Here is a 23,616-nt window from a genome sequence, read left to right as displayed (position 1 = left end):
ATTTTAGCCGACCTGACTGTGCTCTTACATTTCTTATTTCATTCTTTGTAGTGTTAGAATGCTGATGGTGACCACTCTGCCTTGTATTTTTTTAAAGGACAGTTTTTTTCTAATTAATAAGCCTTTCTACACTAGCATTTAGCCACCCAGGTTTAACTTTAGTTTGTTTGTTTTTTTTTTCATATTTGTTGTCCATTGAAATGCACTGGTAATGCCATTATTTAAAATGCCCTTAATACACTCCCATTTTTCCTCCATGTACTTTGGTTCTAGACTTTAGTCCTATTTAATGCCATGCAGTATGCAGGACAAATTAGTAAAGATGTCTCTTTTAAAGTTTAGTGCTGTTGCACTACCTTTGTGTCTCATTTCCTATGATTTATGTTGAACGTAATGATTCAGTAATCCCTGTTTCCTAAGCTATCCCTTATTTCCACATCTGCTGTCAGATATGTGTTGTTTGTAATTAGAAGGTCTAGCAGAGTATTATTTTTGGTTGGGGCTTATGCCAATTGACATATGAAATTGTACTGCAAGACATTTGAGAAATGACAAACCCTAGATGTCTGAGTGGTTCCATCTATCCAGTCAGTATCTCAATAACTGAAGTCCCCCATGATAATCACATTGCTCTGCCTTGCCATTATTTCTAACTGTGAGAAGAGATTAGTCTCCTCTTCATCATTCAGGTTAGGGGGCCTGTAGCATACACCCACTGTTAATTTACCTCTTGTTTGTTCCCTATGAAGCTCCAGCCACAAGGATTCCACCTATTCCCTTGTCCCGCTAGTAATGTCAGACACATTCCCCCCCCCCTCTTCTGCCTACCCTGTTCTTCCGATACAGGGAGTACCCCTGGACAGTTGCAAGCCAGTCATTTGAGCTGTCAAACAGATTTCCAATACTCCAGTTGAAATGATCCTCATGTATCAGCAGTTCCAGTCCTATTATTTTATTAACCAAACTTCTAGCATACAGTATGTGACTGTGCCTTTTAATTTTGTACAGAGACATATTATTTTCTCCTTGCTTGTTCTGAGGCTGCAATAGGATTTTGCCAACATACCTTATTATTATTATTATACAGTGTTTATATAGCGCCAAAAAGTTTGCTCAGCTCTGTACAATATAGTGGGGGACAGTACATGAGACAATACAGTAACAAGACAATATACGAGAGGTTCGAGGGCCCTGCTCTTTCGAGCTTACAATCTAGGAGGGAGGGGATAGTGGTACAGGAGGAAGTGGCTGTGGGGGATGGAGTGGTGGGAGGAGTGGAGGTAGGCTTCCCTGAAGAGTTGGGTTTTCAGGGTGCGCCTAAAGGTGAGGAGGGCAGGTGACAGTCTGATGGATCGGGGTAGTGGGTTCCAGAGGATGGGGGAAGTCCTGGAGAAGTCCTGCAGTTGGGCGTGGGAGGAGGAGACCAGGGAGCTAGAAAGTAGGAGGTCTTGTGAGGAGCGAAGAGTACGGGTTGGGTGGTATTTGGGTATCAGGTTGGCAAGGTAGTTTGGGGCAATGTTATGAATGGCTTTGTACATCAATATTAGTAGTTGGAATTTAATGCGTTGGGCAATCGAAACCCAATGGAGGGAATGACAGAGGGGTGTGGCAGATGCGGAGCGGTTGGTAAGGTGGATGAGTCTGGCCGCTGAGTTCAGGATAGACTGAAGCGGGGATAGCCTGCGTTGGGGTAGGCCGGTGAGGAGGGAGTTGCAGTAGTCGAGTCATGAGATAATAGGGGAGTGAACGAGTTGTTTAGTAGTGTCTGGGGTTAGGAACGTACGTATTTTGGAGATGTTGAAGAGGTGGAGCCTGCATGAGTTTGCCAGCAATTGGACATGGGTTGGAAGGACAGATTTGAGTCTAGAGTGACACCTAGGACTTTGGCTTGCGGGGTGGGACTGATGGTGGCATTGTTGGTTGTGATGGAGAGGGTGGGGGGGGCGCGGGCTGGGGGGAAAATTAGGAGCTCGATTTTGGAAAGGTTTTATTTGAGGAAGTGGAGTGACATCCAGTCTGATATGTCGTTCAGTAGGCGGGTGATTCGGGCGGAGACTGGAGGGGTGAGGCAAGGGGTAGAGAGGTAGATTTGTGTGTCTTCGGCGTAGAGATGGTAGTTGAAGCCGTGGGAGTGTATCAGTTGGCCAAGGGAGGAGGTGTAGATGGCGAAGAGGAGAGGCCTGAGGACAGAGCCTTGGGGGACCCCAACAGAGAGGGGGAGAGAGGGGCAGGTGGGAGCATTATAGGTAACGCTAAAGGAGCATTGGGATAGATAGGAGGAGAGCCAGGAGAGAGCGGAGTCTCTGATGCCAAGGGAGTATAGTTTATTAAATAGGAGGGCGTGGTCAATTGTGTCGAAGGCCGCAGAGAGGTCGAGGAGTAGGAGGACTGAGTAGTAGCCATTAGCTTTGGCGGTTAGCAGGTCATTAGTGATTTTAAGTAGGGCGGTTTCGGTGGAGTGTAGGGGACGGAAGCCAGACTGTAATAGATCGAGGAAGTTGTTGTCATTGAGGTGGGAGCTTAGGCGATTGTAGACAAAATGGCAGCAGGGAGATGGGTCTAAGGTTGCTCAGGTCGGTGGGGTCCAGGGAGGGTTTTTTGAGTATGGGAGTGATGTGTGCATGCTTTAGGGGGGAGGGGAATGCGCCAGTAGAGAGGGAGAGATTGAAGATGTGGGTGAGGGAGCGTAGGATGGAGGAGGAAGGAGACCGGATGAGTTGTGTGGGGACAAGGTCAAGGCGGCAAGTGGTGAGGCGGGCCTCTGAGAAGGCCTTAGTGACCTCTTCAATGGTAGCAAGGCTGAAGGAGTGGAGTGCCGGGGAGCTTATAGTGTGTGGGATGTTAGGTGTTGTGGGGGTCAGGGTGGTTGCGAGGTCAGAGGAGGGGAGAGTTGAGGGGGTTATCGTGGGAGGGAGGCTAGGTGGGGAGGTAGATTGAGCATTGGTGATGTCTTTACGGATTGCGTCGATCTTGTTTTGGAAGTGGTTGGAAATCTCGTGGGCAGTGAGTGAGGTACTGAGTGGAGGTAGGGGGGAAAGAGTAGGGAGTTGAAAGTGGAGAAGAGCCGGTGAGGACAGGTGGAGAGGGTATTGATGAGGGTTACGAAGTAGGCTTGTTTGGCGGCGTGAAGGGAGGAGGTATAGGTGAGGAAGGCGGATTTGTAAAGGGTGAATGCTTGAGGGGATCTGGTTTTGCGCCATAATCGCTCCAGCGTGCGACTGCATCGTTTAAGATTTTTGGTGTGGTCGTTCTACCACGGTTGAAGCGATCGGGGTCTAATGGTGCGTGTGGTTAGGGGTGCTAAGGAGTCTAAGGCAGCTGACAGCGAGTTGTTATACGCAGTAGTGGCCAGGTCAGGGCAGGACAGTGGAAGCATACTGTCGTAAAGACGGTCAACTGCAGAGTGGAGAGGGGCCGGGTTCAGGTTGCGGAGGTTACGGCTGGTGATGGTTTGACGTTTGGGGGGGAGCTGTTTGAGGACGGGGAGATGGAGGACGTAATGAGGTTGTGGTCAGAGAGAGAGAAAGGGCTGCTTTGGTATTAGCACTCTTGCTGCACCCTACCCATCTAGATGCAGTCCATCCCTGCTATAGAGTCTGTAACCAACCAAAACGTCAGCCCAGTTCTTCATGAACTTACAACCTGCCTTCCTGCACCAGTTTCTCAGCCACTTGTTGATTTCCCTAAGCTCCTGCTGCCTCTCTGGTGTGGCTTAAGGTACAGGCAGGATTCCAGAGAATACTACCTTGGAGGTTCTTTTCTTTCATATTAGTCTATGAAATCACATTTAAGGACACTCAATCTTCCTCTAACTTTGTAATTAGTACCAATATGTATCATGACAGCTGGGCCCTTCCCAGCCCCACCCAACTATCTGTTTATCTGTACCGTGATGTGCCAAATCCGAATGCCCAGCAAACACAATACTGCTTGGTGATCTCTGTCCTTGTGACAGATTGTCCTATCTGTCTTTCTAATAATTGAGTCCTTCACCACCAGTATCTGTCTATCCTTCTTTGAAATCTTTTGCTCTACCTTGTCTTCTAACATCACCCAACTACCCTCCTTTGGTGTCTGCACCTCTATAACTCCACCCTCCTTTATTCTGTCCCCTGGTAGCATCTGTACAGTCCAAACTCCCTTTCAGTTTGATGATGTTTCACAGTATTTCCAATTGCTTACTTGGATCCAGGATCTGGATTTCCAAAGAAAACAACTTGCTCACATTTAGCCAAGCAGTATTCATCCTCGATCAGTTGCTCAAGGAATGTATGCATGGTGTATGATGTGCACCGAGTCACAACACCATTCCCCCTGGATATGTTGGCCACTAATGCAATGGGGATAATCCAGGAAAGATTAGGAATTTTTTTATATAATTTATTGTTAATCTTTCTTCCTAACTCTTGTTCTCTATTGAGCTCTATTTGTTTCCCTGCTTGGGATCTCCTGCTCACATGTCCCCCAGCATTCTTTTTACCTTATCTTGTTCACTGATCACAAGGCTCCCGATGTTTTCTTCTCTTGCTCCCACTCACTGATCACACAGTCCTTGCCATGCTCTCCTCCTGTTCCAGCTCACTGATCCCACAGCTTTCAGCTCCTTCTACTCCTGAACGCTGATCACACAGCCCCCAATGTCCTCTCCTCCTGATCTCACTCACTGATCACGTGGCCCTCTGCACTTTCTCCTCCTGCTCCTGCTAACTGATCACATAGGTTTGTGCAGTAATGCCTTTAATAAATGTAGTGCTACCCTCCTAAGGGCCGCTGAGTTTTGGGTCCCCTTTAGCTTTGCATGGCCAGGCAACACACATTTCCCATATCTTCACAGGCACAGAGTCAGTAATACAGTCCTTGAGCTGTTTTTATTTAGTTGGTTTTATTAAGTAGTTAACAATTTGAATGGGGTCTAGGGGTATATAGGATGCCCAACCAACTGCAAACTTGAGGACAAACTTCTTAGAAACCTGTACGCTGTACAAAAGATGTGAATCCAAAGAAAATATAGCACTGTCTCTTTTATGGAGCACTGAAGTTCCCTTGGTGTACCTCTTCAGACCCCAGATGAATCCTCCTCTTCACGCAGCTGAATGAACTGAGGGTATTCCTTGGCAAGGGATTCCAAGAGCTAACATTTAAACAGTCCCAGGTGAGAACTAGTTGGGTCTTGCCCCTGACTGCCCTTGCCTTTTATCTGGCTCAGGGGGTGTAGGAGTATTCACACTGTCCTGTCCTGTTAGCTTGGTGGGTTGGTGGCTGCCTTCAGGCCTTACATTGGGCTGGTTCCTTCCCTGCTGCTCAGGATGTCCTCCCTAAGAGACTTTGGGCAGTGGAGAATTTCCTTTCCAGCATCCTGCCTGTAGGTAGGCTCCCCTCCCTGGGACCTCCCTGGCAACTGAAATGAAAAAACATTCAAGCGCTAAACGTGCTTAGCATTAACACACATTTAGATGCTTTTACCCACGGTTAGGCACATCAAGTGTTTTTTTCTACCAGAATGTTCATCTCTTGAATGGACAAGTGATGTTTTTTCTGCCTCTAAACTCCTGTGAACGCCTATAGTGTGCATGGACACATAGGGTGACATAAAGGGGAGTTTAGAGGAAGAGAAAAAAAAGCTCAAATGCCTGCAAAAGCAGCATTTTTTACCTCAAGTGTGCATGAGGCCTAAGTGCCCATGCACACTATAGGCATTTCCAGGAATTTAGTGGCAGGGAAGTTTACAGACAGAAGAAAAACCATGCAAAGTGGCATTCTGAAGAGTAGTTTTTGAGCTCAAAAATGCCTGAACACTCATGACTGCTCATATACGCGTATAAATACAGCATTTAGGAGTTTGTGGCATTTTCAAGTGCACATTGATTATAGTGAAAAATTAGCAGAGAGGAGTGTTTTGTGAAAAAGAAAATTTTTATAAAAGCAAATGCCCATAAATTCTCATAAACTCTTGTAAAATACGAGCCACTATGAGCATTGTTTATGCGTTTCTGGCATTTTTTTCAGCTGCTTAGTGTGCATGGATCTTAAGGGTCATTCATTTCTTGAGCCTTTTTTCTGTTTGTTCATTTGTTTTCTTTATAAATAGTGATCAGCAATACAACCATGGAAATAAAGAATGATCCCAAGGAAATGAAAAGCTATATTAATGACAATAGTAACAACAATAATAACAACCCTGATGAAGAAGATGAAAGTGGTAAGATAAAACGATTTTTCTGACCTGTTTTAAAAAATGTGTTATTCTGTTTTCTATGTTTGCTCCACACAGAAAAAGAAAAAAAAACAGGTTATAAGAAAAGAAAATTACTTGCAATTCAATTTAAACACACTGCTTGGTTAAAAAAAACTATTACCTGTCCGTTCCAGTCAGAGCACAGTACCAGTCCTAGTAGCAGTCAGAGCAAAGTCTTATGACAAAGGTTTTGCGTCCATTGTGGACAGGCACATCATTTGTACACTGTGTCGTTGACCTAGATTTTGGTGACTGCTAGGAATGAATGCATTTAGAATTTTAGTACAGTTGCTCCTGAGATAACATCAAAGACGATACTATGAGTAAAATAGAGATAACCTAATATTATGCAGAATCATTGCCAATTTCAGTACTGTCCAGACTCCTTTATTTCCGAAGCATTCAGATGTTAAAAATTGACGATTCAAAAAAGATTTTTTGAATAACATAAACAAAACCCTAACCATAATTACACCTATAAATCATAATTATGAAATAAAACAATAATATGAAAATATTGCTGTGCACAGTACATGAAAGGTATTAGTCACTATACAAGGTCCTGTGTATAATGTATGCTACCTGATGTACATTTGTTAGGAAGTAGATATGTATATAATTTAATTTTTTAAATTTTATTTATATTGTTTATTTTCCTAAATTGGGTTTCTAGGTATTATAAATTGTATGAGTCCAAAACAAGCACACCAAATACAAAAATGCCAATTTTATTATTCTTCATATATACTGTAAATTTATTTTACTAAAATCAGAGGCAACTTTTTGGATTTCTGTCCTTCACATGGCTGTATATGTTTTAGACTGCACTATATACTATACATTTACATTTTATACTGGCTCTGTTTGAAACACATTCTGTTCATTTTTGCAGGAACGGAGATTGCCATAGTGCTCGATGGCTCAGGCAGCATAACAGCACCTGACTTCCAAAAGGCAAAGGATTTTATATCAAGTCTGATTATAAAAATATGGGAAAAATGCTCTGAGGTGTGTTATACTGTGTGAAGATAACAATGTTGAGTCTCTAAATAGGCTAGAACTTGAGTAATCAAAAATGTTTAGTAAGCTTTATCATTTTAGGAATTTACATTTAAAATTAGCTGAGTTGCAGTTGTAAATTCATGTGAATCATTGATTCATCGCCTGTGATGACACATTTCTATTAAATATACACATAAAGCAAAACATAACAGCAGAATACATTCAATATATTGTATTTTACCTGTTTTAGCTGCTGAAGGATTGCACTTCTGCTCAGTTAGTTTTCTGATACAGACACCCCAGCAGTACTGTATAACCATGCCCTGGACTTCTCTGAATTTAAATAGAATGCCACTTTGTCCATCAAGGGCACTTTTGGGTATGAAGAAATTATTTCCAGATATAAATAAAAAATGAAAGACCTCCCAGGATGCAGTGATGAGGCCTGAATCACCATATGTTAGGCATGAGGAACATCATATTGAGGAGGAGAGCAGGTCATGTACCCTGTGTAGGCTCCAACACAGACCAACATGGATCTTACACAGGGATTGGACTCAGAGCTCTGGCAAGCAAACAGGATGGAAAGGGAACATGAAGATATTTTGCTCCTTCACACTATGTCTACTGCTTTTAAATCCTTTAGGGTTCATGCACATAGGGCATTTTTTAATCAAATAATTTTAATAAGATTTTGACTTGGTTTAAATAAAAAAAAAAATGTTTTCTGTTCCAGAAAAAGAATCCCCCAACCCCCCAACAATTTCCCCAACAGTGGGGTTATAAATACAAAAACCATGCAAGTACAAATACACATACTGTATACACTTGCTGGCAAGTGTCTACATAGCTAGTTAGAGTAATACAGTAATATGTTTTCTTTTGGAGGTGCCTAGCATAATTTCTTGGTGCTTTCCTTAAACCAGTGAGTTGCACATGCCGTGTAAGTTCTGCCATACAAGAATGGCTGAATATGGCCACTCGTAAAAAAAGCATCTGTGTTTTACCACACATGCACATCAGATGTATTTTCCAAACCTGAAATATGACTGGCATGCATGCACAGCTAAATGCCAATGCAAAGAACCATCAGCATTTACAAAAGCATGGCCACATACAGCCATTCACTTGTATAGCAAAATGTACATGGCCCATGTGGCTCCCCAGGTATGGGAAAGCACAGGGAAATTTGAACACTTACTTTAGACTTTCTTCCAAGTGCTGACCACAGAAGATAATGCCATATGTTATTGGGCACTTTGATAACAGCATACATTTTTCTAATAATTAAAACTGCAGTTGAGCATGTTGGTTGGGGTTGTAGGTAGGTTTTTGGAAACTGATGTTGCTATTTTTATAGCAGTTGGAAAACAATTTCTGAAAACACACAAACAATATGAATACATTGCATTTGTTTTCTTGTGCATATTCTACCCTTTGTATCTTCTCCTTTCAGTGTGAATTTGCTGTTGTCCAGTATGGGGACGTGATCCAAACAGAATTTGACATTCAGGACAGCCGCAGGGACAGCAGCTACATCTTACATAAAGCTAAAGCCATCAAGCAAGTAGGAAATGTGACAAAAACAGCATCTGCCCTCCTCCATGTCCTGTGAGTAAGCTGCCTTTAGAAAACAGAGCATTTCTTAAGTTTGTGAATTTGAAATACTTAGGGCTAAGGAAGGAAGTGAAGGTAAACTAGGCTGTTGCCCAAGGTGCTGCAGTCTTTAAACCCAGTGTCCTACCCCCACTTTGTGCTTCCTCCCATTTGTCTTGAACATATGGGTACACAATTAGGAAGATGTTGCTCTAACTCAGTGGTCTCCAAACTATGGTCCGTGGGCCAAATGCATCCCTTTGCTTGCCTTTTTCTGACCCTTGGGGCACTATTCCTCTGACTGATGCATGGCAATATTCCTCCAGCTGGCACCAATGGAGAGATGCCATTCCTTTTACTGACACCAGGATTGAGGCATAATTCCTCCTACTGATATAAATGCTGGAACAATATTCCTCCCATTGACACCAATGATGGGGCACTATTCCTCCAACTAATACCAATGATGGGGCACTATTCCTCCTCCCACTAGCTCTGGTGTATTTTACACTACCACTGACCACAGTTTGTCCCCTAAAGTCTGAAGGACAGTAAACTGCCTTGTTCAGAAAATTTAGAGACCCAAGCTGTAGTTGTAACATGGCACTATAGCCTTGGTGAGATGGCATGGATTTTAGCTTTAACAAAATTCCACTTGCAGATTTTTAACATAATTTTTATAGATCTCTGCAATTCATGCCCATTTCCTAACATTTTTCCTTTAAGCATGCTACAAGTACAGAAACATTGAGGTACCGGAATATAGTGTGCATTGTTGCATCCAAGAGCCTAACAAGCTGAGTTAAAAAATATTGAAAGCTGAACATTACTGCCTACATGACCCCCAGGACAAAAGCATTCTCCCTGCTATATATCTGTTCTTTACTCTATGTAGAGTATTGGCAGAGAGACCTAAACAGACATTTAGACTGTTTGGAATGGAGTCAAATGTGGAACACCATAGTCTCCCGCTCCATAAGCTCAACAGCTATTGAGGCCAACTATAAGCTGTTAATGGTACCCCAGAGATTGGACAACTTTTCCCTGGGGCCTTTCCTTGCTGCATTTGAAGTTGCATGTGCACAATCCTCCAAATTTGGTGAAATTGTCCAGAAATCTGACTTTATTGGATAGACATCAAATAATATATACAGTCAGGTCCATAAATATTGGGACATCGACACAATTTTAACATTTTTGGCTCTATACACCACCACAATGAATTTGAAATGAAACGAACAAGACGTGCTTTAACTGCAGACTGTCAGCTTTAATTTGAGGGTATTTACATCCAAATCAGGTGAACGGTGTAGGAATTACAACAGTTTGCATATGTGCCTCCCACATTTTAAGGGACCAAAAGTAATGGGACAGAATAATAATCATAAATCAAACTTTCACTTTTTAATACTTGGTTGCAAATCCTTTGCAGTCAATTACAGCCTGAAGTCTGGAACGCATAGACATCACCAGACGCTGGGTTTCATCCCTGGTGATGCTCTGCCAGGCCTCTACTGCAACTGTCTTTAGTTCCTGCTTGTTCTTGGGGCATTTCTTGGGGCAGTTTTGTCTTCAGCAAGTGAAATGCATGCTCAATCGGATTCAGGTCAGGTGATTGACTTGGCCATTGCATAACATTCCACTTCTTTCCCTTAAACTCTTTGGTTGCTTTTGCAGTATGCTTTGGGTCATTGTCCATCTGCACTGTGAAGCGGCGTCCAATGAGTTCTGAAGCATTTGGCTGAATATGAGCAGATAATATTGCCCGAAACACTTCAGAATTCATCCTGCTGCTTTTGGCAGCAGTCACATCATCAATAAATACAAGAGAACCAGTTCCACTGGCAGCCATACATGCCCACGCCATGACACTACCACCACCATGCTTCACTGATGAGGTGGTATGCTTAGGATCATGAGCAGTTCCTTTCCTTCTCCATACTCTTCTCTTCCCATCACTCTGGTACAAGTTGATCTTGGTCTCATCTGTCCATAGGATGTTGTTCCAGAACTGTGAAGGCTTTTTTAGATGTCATTTGGCAAACTCTAATCTGGCCTTCCTGTTTTTGAGGCTCACCAATGGTTTACATCTTGTGGTGAACCCTCTGTATTCACTCTGGTGAAGTCTTCTCTTGATTGTTGACTTTGACACACATACACCTACCTCCTGGAGAGTGTTCTTGATCTGGCAAACTGTTGTGAAGGGTATTTTCTTCACCAGGGAAAGAATTCTTCGGTCATCCACCACAGTTGTTTTCCGTGGTCTTCCGGGTCTTTTGGTATTGCTGAGCTCACCGGTGCGTTGCTTCTTTTTAAGAATGTTCCAAACAGTTGTTTTGGCCACGCCTAATGTTTTTGCTATCTCTCTGATGGGTTTGTTTTGTTTTTTCAGCCTAATGATGGCTTGCTTCATTGATAGTGACAGCTCTTTGGATCTCATCTTGAGAGTTGACAGCAACAGATTACAAATGCTAATAGCACACTTGAAATGAACTCTGGACCTTTTATCTGCTCATTGTAATTGGGATAATGAGGGAATAACACACACCTGGCCATGGAACAGCTGAGAAGCCAATCGTCCCATTACTTTTGGTCCCTTAACAAGTGGGAGGCACATATGCAAACTGTTGTAATTCCTACACCGTTCACCTGATTTGGATGCAAATACCCTCAAATTAAAGCTGACAGTCTGCAGTTAAAGCACATCTTGTTCGTTTCATTTCAAATCCATTGTGGTGGTGTATAGAGCCAAAAATGTTAGAATTGTGTCGATGTCCCAATATTTATGGACCTGACTGTATGTATAATTTTGGCTAAAATGCATAAAGATCCATGGGGACTCTGTTAAATCTAAATCCAGAGGAATGTCTTAGCTCCCAATTCAAACTTGTTACAGCAAGTTAAATGGAAGGTATCTTGGTACCTGTGATAAATAAGAAATTTCCTGCAATAATACATGACTGTATGCTACGATTTCAAAGGTCTGGACACTATGGATAACAGATTACATTTCCCCAGATTTTGACCACAGATTTCTCGCTATCTGATAAGCTTTGGAACCTGTATTTATCAAGTCTGCACCACCATGGGTCCCCCCTTCCTATTAACCCCTTCCTTCTATCCCCTTCTTTCCAACACCTTTCCTTTTCTTGTTCTATTATCTATTTTTCACCCCCTCCCCCTTTTGTACCATGATTCTTTCCTTCCCTCTCTCTCCCTCATTAACTATTGTTCTCTAGTTCTGCTTTCCACTTTTGTGCAGATCAACAGGTCCGTAGCACAGAGGTTCTTTAGCATCTGAGCACCACAAAGCAAAAATGCTATTTAATTCCTTTTAAATATTCAAAGCAAACTCAGCCATCCATTCATGTCTTCATGGTTTATTTTGGTGAGAAATCACTTTGAAAAACACCCCTAGAATTTCTAGCCGTGGCCATCTTGCGTAAGAGCAGATGATTCATGTAGCATTTACTTCTTGCAATCCATCTTAGTACCGACATACAAGCAGGAGGGTGTGCTTAACTGAGAACCCCCCCCCCCCCTCAAGAGGACTCTTGGAATGTATGACATTATTTGCCTAGGCAAGAAACCAGGAAGTAACTAAAGAAACAGAAAAAAATTTGTTTAAAACAAATAAATATGATATGTATTCCTATTTGTTTACTAATGCTAGCAGCATAAGGATTAATAGTCAATCTTGATCGAGAGAGTGAAGTTCCAATGTGTTTCTTGGTTCAGTATGTTATTTTACTATGTGATTTATTTGTAGACTATGTATCCTTTTGTTAAAACCTGTTATAATCATTTGGAAGGAAATGTAACCTGTATACTGAAGTGCCTTATTTAACTTTGTAAAACTCAGTAAAAAGCTATTGTAACAGAAAGAATATTGAAAGCTAAAACATTTTGGTTTGGTTTTGCATAGGGTAAGAGAGGCCTAAAATCCCTGTCATTTTTTTTTTATTTCACTTTCCGTGTCCCTATGGGGAGATTTTCCTTCACTTCCTGAGTCAAGTGAGAAAAGTGAGAGGTCTTTTAACAGGGGGGTAAATCGTGTCTTGTTACCAGAACAACTGTCCATTTGGAAGGATTTCTCCCTATTCTTTTCCAGCGATAACTTAAAATTTTGGATTTTTTTCTCAGCGACAGTAGTCACGAGACCAAATAGGATAAATCTCTCCCTCATGGGGACACAGACAGCAAAAAAAAAAACTGACAGGGGTTTAACTCTTTCACGTTTCTCAAATTAAAATAGGCCATACCAGAGCTCTTATGTACTAGGTAGACATTCAATCCCTGTATGTATGGGTGGGGTCCTGCTCTGCATATCAGCCACATGGAAAGAAGCTGCGCCCCTTCTCTTACACTTGTATTGTCCAGAAGATGAAAATCAGTATATATAGGACACTTCCTATTATAGGGTGACAATGTTGCCTTGTGGGATCTCATGTTTGTGGGAAGTTAGTTCATTTTTTAAGCTGCCCAGAAGGGAAGGGATTAAGTAAAGCTTATAATTTTCCTGGGCATTTCTGTGCTCTGCCCTCCACGCCATGTTGTAGAAAAATAGGGGGAAGGCCCTGCTCGAGTACTCTTTTGCCGTGGCCTGGATGGGAAGTAAGACCAGAAACGAGGGGAAGATGTAACACACAGCACCCCATGAGCTCCCCAAGTAAAACACCTGAGCCAAGATTCTGCTGGATCATAGACTTTAAGAATGCTTACCTTGGGAAGGTATGCACTGGGCAGTCTACTATTAGAGAGTTAGGAAGAAACATTGCAGTGTGTTTGTTGTGTTGCTGGACTGTATTGCCAAAATGTTTATTAAAATCTTATCAACTGTTTCATGCCTGGTCTGAAGTTACTGAAAGTGGTGCATGAAGGTACAGAGCATATGTAAAATAAGAGGGCCTGTAAGCACATACAGTGGGGAAGAGGAAAAAGGGAAGGCCATCAGAAAGGGTTAACTCAACAGAGGAGTTGGATGGAAGTGTGTAATTGTATTGGGTAACCATGACTTGATGGGAATATAATAGCAGCCAGACAGCAGAGAGTGGTACCAAGCATGGATGACAGGTTCTCTATATAGTGAGGGGATTGGTTCATTGACTCCCTCCCTAGCGGAGAGTGCATCAGTAACAGGGGCCGAACCCCCATGGCCGAAACCTCATGGACCTATCTGCAGTTACAGGAGAATAAGCAGTTAATTAAGAACACACATGAGGTTTGAGCTTAGTGCATGGTGGGAAACCATTCTGTCACTGGGAGTGAGGTGGCAGAAGCATGCTAGACTGGTGGAGCAGGACACAGGCTCAGCGGTGCCTCCCCCTCTAAATGCTACATTATAGAAGACAAGGTTAGCAGCAATATGGGACAGAGTGGTTCACAAGAGGAATTTGTATGTTGTTGCACAACTGCACAGGGTGTACAGCTCACTTCTAAGCCAGCCCACCTGGTCCCAGGCACTACTGAGCGAGTGCAAGAAAAGGGGTACTTTCCACAGGCTGCTCTACCCACTAGCTTGTGATTGACAGCTGGTTGCCTCACCTTGGCTCTAGCATGTTTACTAGGCTGCTCAATAACAAGATGGCTGCTCTGCCTGCTAGCTCATGATTGACAACTGATTGCCTGATCTCATCTCCAATGTGTTTATTCCTGTGCAGTGCATCGGGTGGTCCTTCAGTAGGGTTGATTTACTAAAGCCAAATAGACAGTGCACTTTGCAGTTGCACTCTTTTTCCCCAGAGTTTAGTAAATGTGGGAAAGCTTCACTTTGTAAAGAATACCCAATAAGGTTCAAGGAAAATATAAAAAAAACTGCATTTCTGCTTTTGAGTGATTGCACGATGGAAATCAGCAAAGCTTTACTGCATTTTCTACACTCTGGGGAAAATGATTGCAACTACACTTGCAAAGTCTATTTGCCTTTAGTAAATCTACACAAATGATGTTCACTGTGCAGGTTCTCCAACAGGAAATCCAGAGAAATGCTGGATGAGACAGTTTTGTAAGATGAAAAATTTATTTTTAAGCAATATGAAAAAAGACACAGAGTTGTCTATAAAATGGATCAAGATGGAAAGTTTTATTTAACTAACAGGTTTAAAATTTTAAAACCGTACTGATACAGCTACTAAAATGCTTTGCAGAGACAGCATTTTCAATGAAGCTCATGGGTCTAAAGAAAGTGCCACCAAGATAATCTTAGTGCTAACAGATGGAGATATATTCATGGATCCTGTGAATTTAACAACTGTTATCAATGACCAGAGGATACAAAACATTGAACGATTTATCATTGGGGTGAGTGAAGATTTTAAAATATAAGCTACCATTTGTCTCCAGAAGTGAAAACAGGAGAGAATCCAAAATTTTGAGTTGTCTGGTAACAACTGTCTAAGATTAAATGTCACTTTTTTTTAGAGAGAGATCTCCTTTCACTTCTTATTGGGTCACAAAACAGAAAGTAAAGGAAAATCTCCTGAAAGAGACACAGCAAAATAAATAAATATTGGCATGGGTTTTTTTATTCCCTACTCAATTAAAATTCAGTTCTGGCTTTAAATTTGTTTCATGCATCTCTGTACAAGTTATGACAATTTAATTCCCAGAATGTCCGTGGCGTAGCACTATGGTGGTGAGTCACACAGCCATTCACATTTTAGAGTGTTCTGACATTTACAGTCACCTAAGTTGCAGACCAGTTAACTGTTTACAAAGTAGTAGAAGAAATAACACTTGTGTGGGTTGCACTGTTGGTGGAAAATGAGTGACGGAAACAGCAGATTAAATATTGAATTTTGCTTGAAAAATGGCAGAAGTGCAAGTGAAACTTTAGTTCTTTTACAACAGGGGGAACATTCCACGAAGAAATCAAGTGTTTTTGAATGGCATAGGTGGTTTAAGGAGGGGCAGGAAGATGTCAACGATATTGCAAGAAGTAGGCAGCCAAAAATGGAAAGGACGGATGCAAATGTGGACAGAGTTGGAACCCTCATATGTTCAGATTGAATATTGAGTGTGTCAATGATGGCAGAAGAATTGAAAAGGGAAACAGTGCAGCAGCTGCTAATGGTAGATTTGGGAATAAGAAGGATTTCCTCATCGATCATGCCTCGAAGCTTGACAGAAAATCAGAAAGAATATAGTCTTCAAATTTCATCTGATCTTTTGAAGAATGCAGAGGTGTTTTTATTTTACAGTCAATTCCGGGAACTAAATTTTCACACCTCGTAAACGTAAAGCCAGTAGGGACTATATTTTTGTTTTTTGCCTATCGTGTGACCCGCAGTGGGAAAGGATGCAGTTATTAAGTGTTCTTGCATGGCAAGACCACTTACTGTTATCTCACATATATATTCTTATTATTATAGCCAAATTTACCACCCTATCTCCTCCCACAGTTTTTACACTACATAGACAGTAATATACCGAAACGTGCGGATCGTTCCCGATTGGTGTGCTATTACTTTGTGGAGCGATTCGCCGAATGGTTCACGAAATATTGGCGTTTTTGTGGTGAAATTGGTCCCATAGGAATGAATGGCGGAATGTTCAAAACTAGAGAGGGAGCTGACAAAACCTAGAGTGTGAGCCAAAAAATCAGGACATGATTTCTAAACTGCCATCACTCCCTCATTTTCAAGCCCACCCACACAAATCTTATATCAAAATGTTCAGCTATCCCTGCTGCCACTACAAATGTCCACGGCTAAGCCATAGTCCTGATAGTTTTCACAATATGACCATTTGTTTGCAACTCACGCCGCCTATTGACATTCATTGAAACTCCACTCTAGCCACCTCAAATTTGAAGGGCAATTTCTAAACTGCCACTGTGCCTTCATTTTTAATATTTCAGAGACATACTATGCATCAAAATGTAGGTCTGGGTCTTGTGATTCTCTTTTATGTGTAGGATTTATAATTTTTAAACTACAACTGTTTGAACATGGCAACTACCGGTGAAGTGAGCAAGTTGGAGCAGTTTGTTTTTAACCGCTCTTCTCTGCCCTTGCTGTAGAGTGAGTTGCCATAGGAACCCAGGTGTGTGAGCAGGCAGCAGAGTGACAAAAGCTAGAGTGTGAGTTGTAGACTACTGGTGGAGGCAAGAACACTTCACACAATTTCCCCAGAAATTGTAGCTTTTCTAGTTTACATTGATCTACACCTGTAATATTTCCTAGAGTATTTTTTTTTACTTTGATTCATATTGTTTACAGGTGGGTGATGTATTTAATAAGACTACAGCCTATAGTGAACTTAAAATGATTGCCAGTGATGAAAAAGACCATGTCATTAGAGTGGATGACTATTCAAAACTGGATGGACTTCTTTCTGCCCTGCAGCAGAGGATGATTGGAATAGAAGGTAGGTGACTTACACTCATTGCTTGCACAAGAAAGTGAAAACCTGTCATCTAAAAAAAACCTCTATAGTTATTCACCTCCGGATGTAGTCAATAAAAAATGACAGAATGTTACATACACAAGAGTATACAGTACAAGTCTTTATACAGCTTCAGTGATACAGTGGAATAATGTAAGGGGATGGCGAATATAGCAGTTTGTGCAGCTGCTCTTAGCCAAGATGCTTTTTTGTGGGGCAAACAATAATATTTAGACATGTGTCTAAACCCGCCACTCCTCTAAAGAGTGATCCACTCTCAGATTGCTTTTCATAGGCAATTAACAGATAGTGTGATGCCACCTCACTGCCTGCTTTAACCCCATTTTTGCCAACAAATGTACTGCAAATGCATGCATGTATTGCATTGCATGTGGTTGTGGGACGTTTGTGGAGTTTCATTTGAAGAGGTCATGGTCAGACGCTGAATGATCTCAACACAGATAATGTTTCTGCGGACATGAAGCATCGCAACCATAGCATTCCTGTCTGCTGCCATTGCAGCTTAACCCCTTCCCATCAACCGTACACACATATGCAGCCTCATGGAAGTAGGTCTTTATATGTGGGGCTACATACAGTTAGGTCTATATATATTTGAACACAGGCACAATATTCATTCTTTTGGCCACCAAAATAAATTAAAACGAAACAATCCAAATGAATTGGAAAAGCACTTTCAGCTTTAATTCAAGGGGTTGAACATAAATATCAAGTACAAATTTTAGGAACTGCAACCATTTTTATACACAGTCCCTCCATTATCAGAGGCTCAAATGTAATTGGACAAATGAATATAATCATAAAAAAAAAGGTTAATTTTTAATATTTTGTTGAAAATCCTTTACTGGCAATGACTGCCTGAAGCCTGGAACCCATGGACATTATCAAAGATTGGGTTTCCTTCTTTCTGAGGCTTTGCCAGGCTCTAACTGCAGCTGTCTTTAGTTGTTCATTGTGGGTCTTTCTGCCTTTAGTTTTGCCTTCAGCAAGTGAATTGCATGCTAAATTGGGTCGAGATCAGCTGATTGAATCGGCCATTGCAGAATATTCACTTTTTTTCCTTTAAAAGCTCCTGGGTTGCTTTTGCAGTGTGTTTTGGATCATTGTCCATCTGTACTGTGAAGTGCTGTCCAATCAACTTTGCTGCATGTGGCTGAATCTGGGCTGACAGTATATCTCTAAACACTGCAGAATTCATGCGGCTGCTTCTGTCTTCTAGGGAGAATGTCACCAGCACACCGAGGATCACCAATATGGGTCCAAAAATTTTAATAAACGATCACATAGTTACAGAAAGCAACATTTCGGAGTCTCGCAGGACCCCTTCATCAGGCATGTGACACATTTCGGAGTCTCACAGGACCCCTGATGAAGGGGTCCTGTGAGACTCTGAAACGTTGCCATGCTGTAACTATGTTATCGTTTATTAAAACTTTTGGACCCATATTGGTGATCCTCAGTGTGCTAGTGACATTCTCCCTTGCTGATTCTGTTCGGTTTGACGATCGCTGCAGCACCCACTTATACACACAGCGGAGAAGGGGGACTCGTTGACACAAAGAACGAGCCCAGAGGAAGAAAAGCTCCAATAGTGTAGTAATTTATTAATCCAAATGAAGGTGACATCAAAAGAAATGCAAACACTGACACTTACATCCAAAATGATCCAATATGGCCACCGGCCATGTAAGAGGCCGTGCGATGTGTTGTTAATGGTTAGGGGCACCTCCCTAGGGAGCCAACGAGCCCCCCTTCTCCTAAGGTGCCTTTTCCAACCTGGTCTATGCTCATATGCATGATCCCCCTGATGGCTGTAACCTGTATTGCTGGAGGCTGGTAATCTGTCTTGATGGCTCAGATCTATATTGCTGGAGACTGGTAACCTGTCCTGGATGGATGACACGTGGTGATTAGTTCCTGCCTTGACGACTACATCCGTATGCAGAGTTCCCATTCCCTGAGTGCCTAGGAGTAGGTCTTATATACTCCAACGCACATTTATTTGTGCTATCTGGTTAGTGCATTATATACCTATTCTCACAGCCACAGCAATCACGGAAGTTGCAATTTATACCATATTGACTATATCACTTATGTCACTACATGCACCTTAAGGAATTTTTCCAATGACTGGTCTTTTCACCTTTGGGCGTTTTTAAACGCTGAGTTGGGAACATTGCCTTATTATTAATATCATGTTTATCAACGTTCATACTTATATGCATATGTATTTTAGCGCTACATATTTCCACATTTGTTTTTTCTTTATTGGAGGATTCTGAGGTTCTTCCTCTTTATGCTGGCAGCTATCCATCTGTACCACAACCCAGCTCTTATATATTCTGTCCTTTTTAGCAGTTGTAATGATATGTACAGTTTTATAACACATGTCAAAGTTGCAGAATTGTGTTCAGGCATCATTATATTTGTTTTACCCTCAGTCACAAAGGGGTTAAGGGGATGGGGTTGGGGTGGGTGCTAAAAACGTGGCTTAACTGTGCATTTTTAACACCCCCTAACCACACATTTGAACTGATCCTAATATAGTTACACTGTACCAATTGTCCTACACAGGTAAAAGCTCTGCAACATTCATAAATGGGCAGGTCTGTGTGGCTCACAGTTTGCATGTGCTTTGCTACATGGTTAAGTGGTGCTATGTTAGAAATGTATACAGTCAGGTCCATAAATATTGGGACATCGACACAATTCTAAATTTTTTGGCTCTATACACCACCACAATGGATTTGAAACGAAACGAGCAAGATGTGCTTTAACTGCAGACTGTCAGCTTTAATTTGAGGGTATTTACATTCAAATCAGGTGAACGGTGTAGGAATTACAACAGTTTGCATATGTGCCTCCCACTTGTTAAGGGACCAAAAGTAATGGGACAATTGGCTTCTCAGTGTTTCCATGGCCAGGTGTGTGTTATTCCCTCATTATCCCAATTACAATGAGCAGATAAAATGTCCAGAGTTCATTTCAAGTGTGCTATTTGCATTTGGAATCTGTTGCTGTCAACTCTCAAGATGAGATCCAAAGAGCTGTCACTATCAGTGAAGCAACCCATCATTAGGCTGAAAAAACAAAACAAACCCATCAGAGAGATAGCAAAAACATTAGGCGTGGCCAAAACAACTGTTTGGAACATTCTTAAAAAGAAGGAACACACCGGTGAGCTCAGCAACACCAAAAGACCCGGAAGACCACGGAAAACAACTGTGGTGGATGACCGAAGAATTCTTTCCCTGGTGAAGAAAACACCCTTCACAACAGTTGGCCAGATCAAGAACACTCTCCAGGAGGTAGGTGTATGTGTGTCAAAGTCAACAATCAAGAGAAGACTTCACCAGAGTGAATACAGAGGGTTCACCACAAGATATTAACCATTGGTGAGCCTCAAAAACAGGAAGGCCAGATTAGAGTTTGCCAAACGACATCTAAAAAAGCCTTCACAGTTCTGGAACAACATCCTATGGACAGATGAGACCAAGATCAACTTGTACCAGAGTGATGGGAAGAGAAGAGTATGGAGAAGGAAAGGAACTGCTCATGATCCTAAGCATACCACCTCATCAGTGAAGCATGGTGGTGGTAGTGTCATGGTGTGGGCATGTATGGCTGCCAATGGAACTGGTTCTCTTGTATTTATTGATGATGTGACTGCTGACAAAAGCAGCAGGATGAATTCTGAAGTGTTTCGGGCAATATTATCTGCTCATATTCAGCCAAATGCTTCAGAACTCATTGGACGCCGCTTCACAGTGCAGATGGACAATGACCCAAAGCATACTGCTAAAGCAACCAAAGAGTTTTTAAGGGAAAGAAGTGGAATGTTATGCAATGGCCAAGTCAAACACCTGACCGGAATCCGATTGAGCATGCATTTCACTTGCTGAACACAAAACTGAAGGGAAAATGCCCCAAGAACAAGCAGGAACTGAAGACAGTTGCAGTAGAGGCCTGGCAGAGCATCACCAGGGATGAAACCCAGCGTCTGGTGATGTCTATGCGTTCCAGACTTCAGGCTGTAATTGACTGCAAAGGATTTGCAACCAAGTATTAAAAAGTGAAAGTTTGATTCATGATTATTATTCTGTCCCATTACTTTTCGTTCCTTAACCTCCCTGGCGGTATGATTATTTCAGATTTTTGGTGCTGAAAGCGGTACCATTTTTTTGCATGGAAATATGTATTTTTTTTATTGTAGGCTGTAATTTTTAGGAAAAACTCACTGAAATCTGTCCGAACAAGAGTCTAGTAAACATCCCGGGGATGATAAAATTTGAAACACAAAATCATAAATTATAATTTAATAAATAATCATAAAAATAATATAAAAATAATAAAAAATTTAATTCAATAATATAATCAAACCAAAAACACTGAAATGTGAAATAGAGCGCCAAGTTCGCACATTGCTGAGCTCAGTCGCAAAATCGTTTTCAGTTTCTGATGACGAATTTCCCCCACGAATCATTATCACTCAATTCTGTAAGCGGTTCTGATTTTCTATCGCTGTTCTCTAGCTGATCTAAACCGCTTTTGACCTAAAGGGACACTTTTTGGACGCCATGGACATTTCTCAGTTTCCAGGCAGAAAGAACAGACAAAATGCAGGCAGGGTGCAGGACAAAGCACTAGGGACAATATGTATGTGAAATAGGTTGAAACAGCAATGTTTTACTGTGTAAAATGAAAAAAAAAAAAAATGACATTTTTTAAAATTTTTAAATTTCCCGCCGCCGGCGGCGCCCGTACGTCCCGACGTCACAGGGACAGGACACAGAAGCCGGATGCCGGCATCGGCCGGAGGAGATGGCCGGGGACGCTGCAGGGGACACATCGTGGGAGCGCAGGGTAAGGTAAGTGAAGAACACATGCCGGAGCAGCGCCGCATGGTATTCCCGAGTGTAGCTCGGGGTTACCGCTTTTGGTACTGAAATGTTACCCCGAGCTACACTCGGGAATACCGCCAAGGAGGTTAACAAGTGGGAGGCACATATGCAAACTGTTGTAATTCCTATACCGTTCACCTGATTTGGATGTAAATACCCTCAAATTAAAACTGACAGTCTGCAGTTAAAGCACATCTTGTTAGTTTCATTTCAAATCCATTGTGGTGGTGTATAGAGCCAAAAATGTTAGAATTGTGTTGATGCCCCAATATTTATGGACCTGACTGTATATGAACTCAGAAAAGCCCACTTGGCGCATTTATGTTACCAAAAGGTTTATAAGTGAAACATTTGGGAGTGACACTGTCTCATCAATTGAGATTCACTCCAGAGCACAGCTATTATTATATGGGCAACAATTACACCTATTTTGTCACCAAAGAAGGACTTTTCCAAAAAATGGGCGCTTATTTCGATTTCCAACTTTCCCTTTACCAGTCTATAATGGGTGCCATCTAGTGGCTCGTAACTGCACCTGCCATCAAACACAAAGACAGGTCCATTTTTAGACCATGTGACCTGTAGTCACACAAGTTGCCTTAGTGAATTGGGCGATCTGTATAAAGAGGAACATATAAGTTCACCAGTGCCATTCTTGGTCAACTGTTTGCAGGTATATTTGCTAACAATTCTTGGAGAATGATAGAACTGCCTCTGTGTGCTTCATGGTGAGTCAAGGTAAAGTGACATGAAGGACTGTCTGAAATAAGGAATTGTAAAATATGACTCTGGCAATAATAACTACATTTTTACTTTTCTTTTCCCTTTTATCTGAAATACATTGTCATTCCATTTTGCACTAATCCAGTGTTGTCGTATAGGTACCACAGGTGATTCGCTGGAGTTTGATTTGGCACAAATTGGACTTTCAACCCATATTAAAGATAAGGTATCACATAATCTTTATGCCTAATTTAGATCTGTGTTTTAAATATACAATACAAAAACAGAGAGATCACTAAACACAAAAGTTAACTGTTATCAGATAAAGCAATAGAATCAAACTGTGTTACAGACTTGTATGAAGCAATGTGGTCTGTGTTTTTTACTGAAGTGGGGAAGTACCACTGTTACTACCTTAGTGTGTAATACTGTCTGTGGCTTGTTTGGGAAATATCTTTTTACTTCCAGTATTATCACTTGGACAAGAAGTTAGGTGAAAATTCTCCAACAAGGATACTGATAGCAATAAAAACATTTTATCACAGTGTGGATAGCCCAGAACCAATGTTATATTTAATTATTGCTGTCTCTAGTCCGGTTGAAGATTTTATTTTGAATTGTTGTGTATTGAAAGTTTACAGTACAAAAAATGAAAGAAGCAAGGCACCAAATAAGAAGGTAGTGCCGATAATACATATAGTCATACAGGTGGTTCAGAACTGGAGGATTATTAACAGAACAATATTCCCTGAG

At 41.6% G+C, this 23,616-nt stretch overlaps 1 protein-coding gene across 1 annotated transcript in view; it reads left to right on the top strand.

The window, feature by feature from the left end:
• ITGAE (integrin subunit alpha E) overlaps positions 1–23,616 on the top strand; it is a 119,672-nt gene that overhangs the window by 31,000 nt on the left and 65,056 nt on the right. Inside the window, exons 7-12 of the mRNA XM_089693680.1 lie at positions 6,089–6,199; positions 7,128–7,243; positions 8,694–8,848; positions 14,980–15,133; positions 17,053–17,200; positions 23,022–23,089. Coding sequence (XP_089549806.1) covers positions 6,089–6,199; positions 7,128–7,243; positions 8,694–8,848; positions 14,980–15,133; positions 17,053–17,200; positions 23,022–23,089 — 752 coding nt within the window. The remainder of the gene's footprint in view (positions 1–6,088; positions 6,200–7,127; positions 7,244–8,693; positions 8,849–14,979; positions 15,134–17,052; positions 17,201–23,021; positions 23,090–23,616) is intronic.

Source organism: Staurois parvus, unplaced genomic scaffold (genome assembly GCF_062004578.1).
Source record: "Staurois parvus isolate SC_StPar_1 unplaced genomic scaffold, SC_StPar_1.0 ptg000635l, whole genome shotgun sequence".
In the NCBI taxonomy this organism is placed as follows: domain Eukaryota; kingdom Metazoa; phylum Chordata; class Amphibia; order Anura; family Ranidae; genus Staurois; species Staurois parvus.
This window is presented reverse-complemented; position numbering and strand designations above follow the sequence as displayed.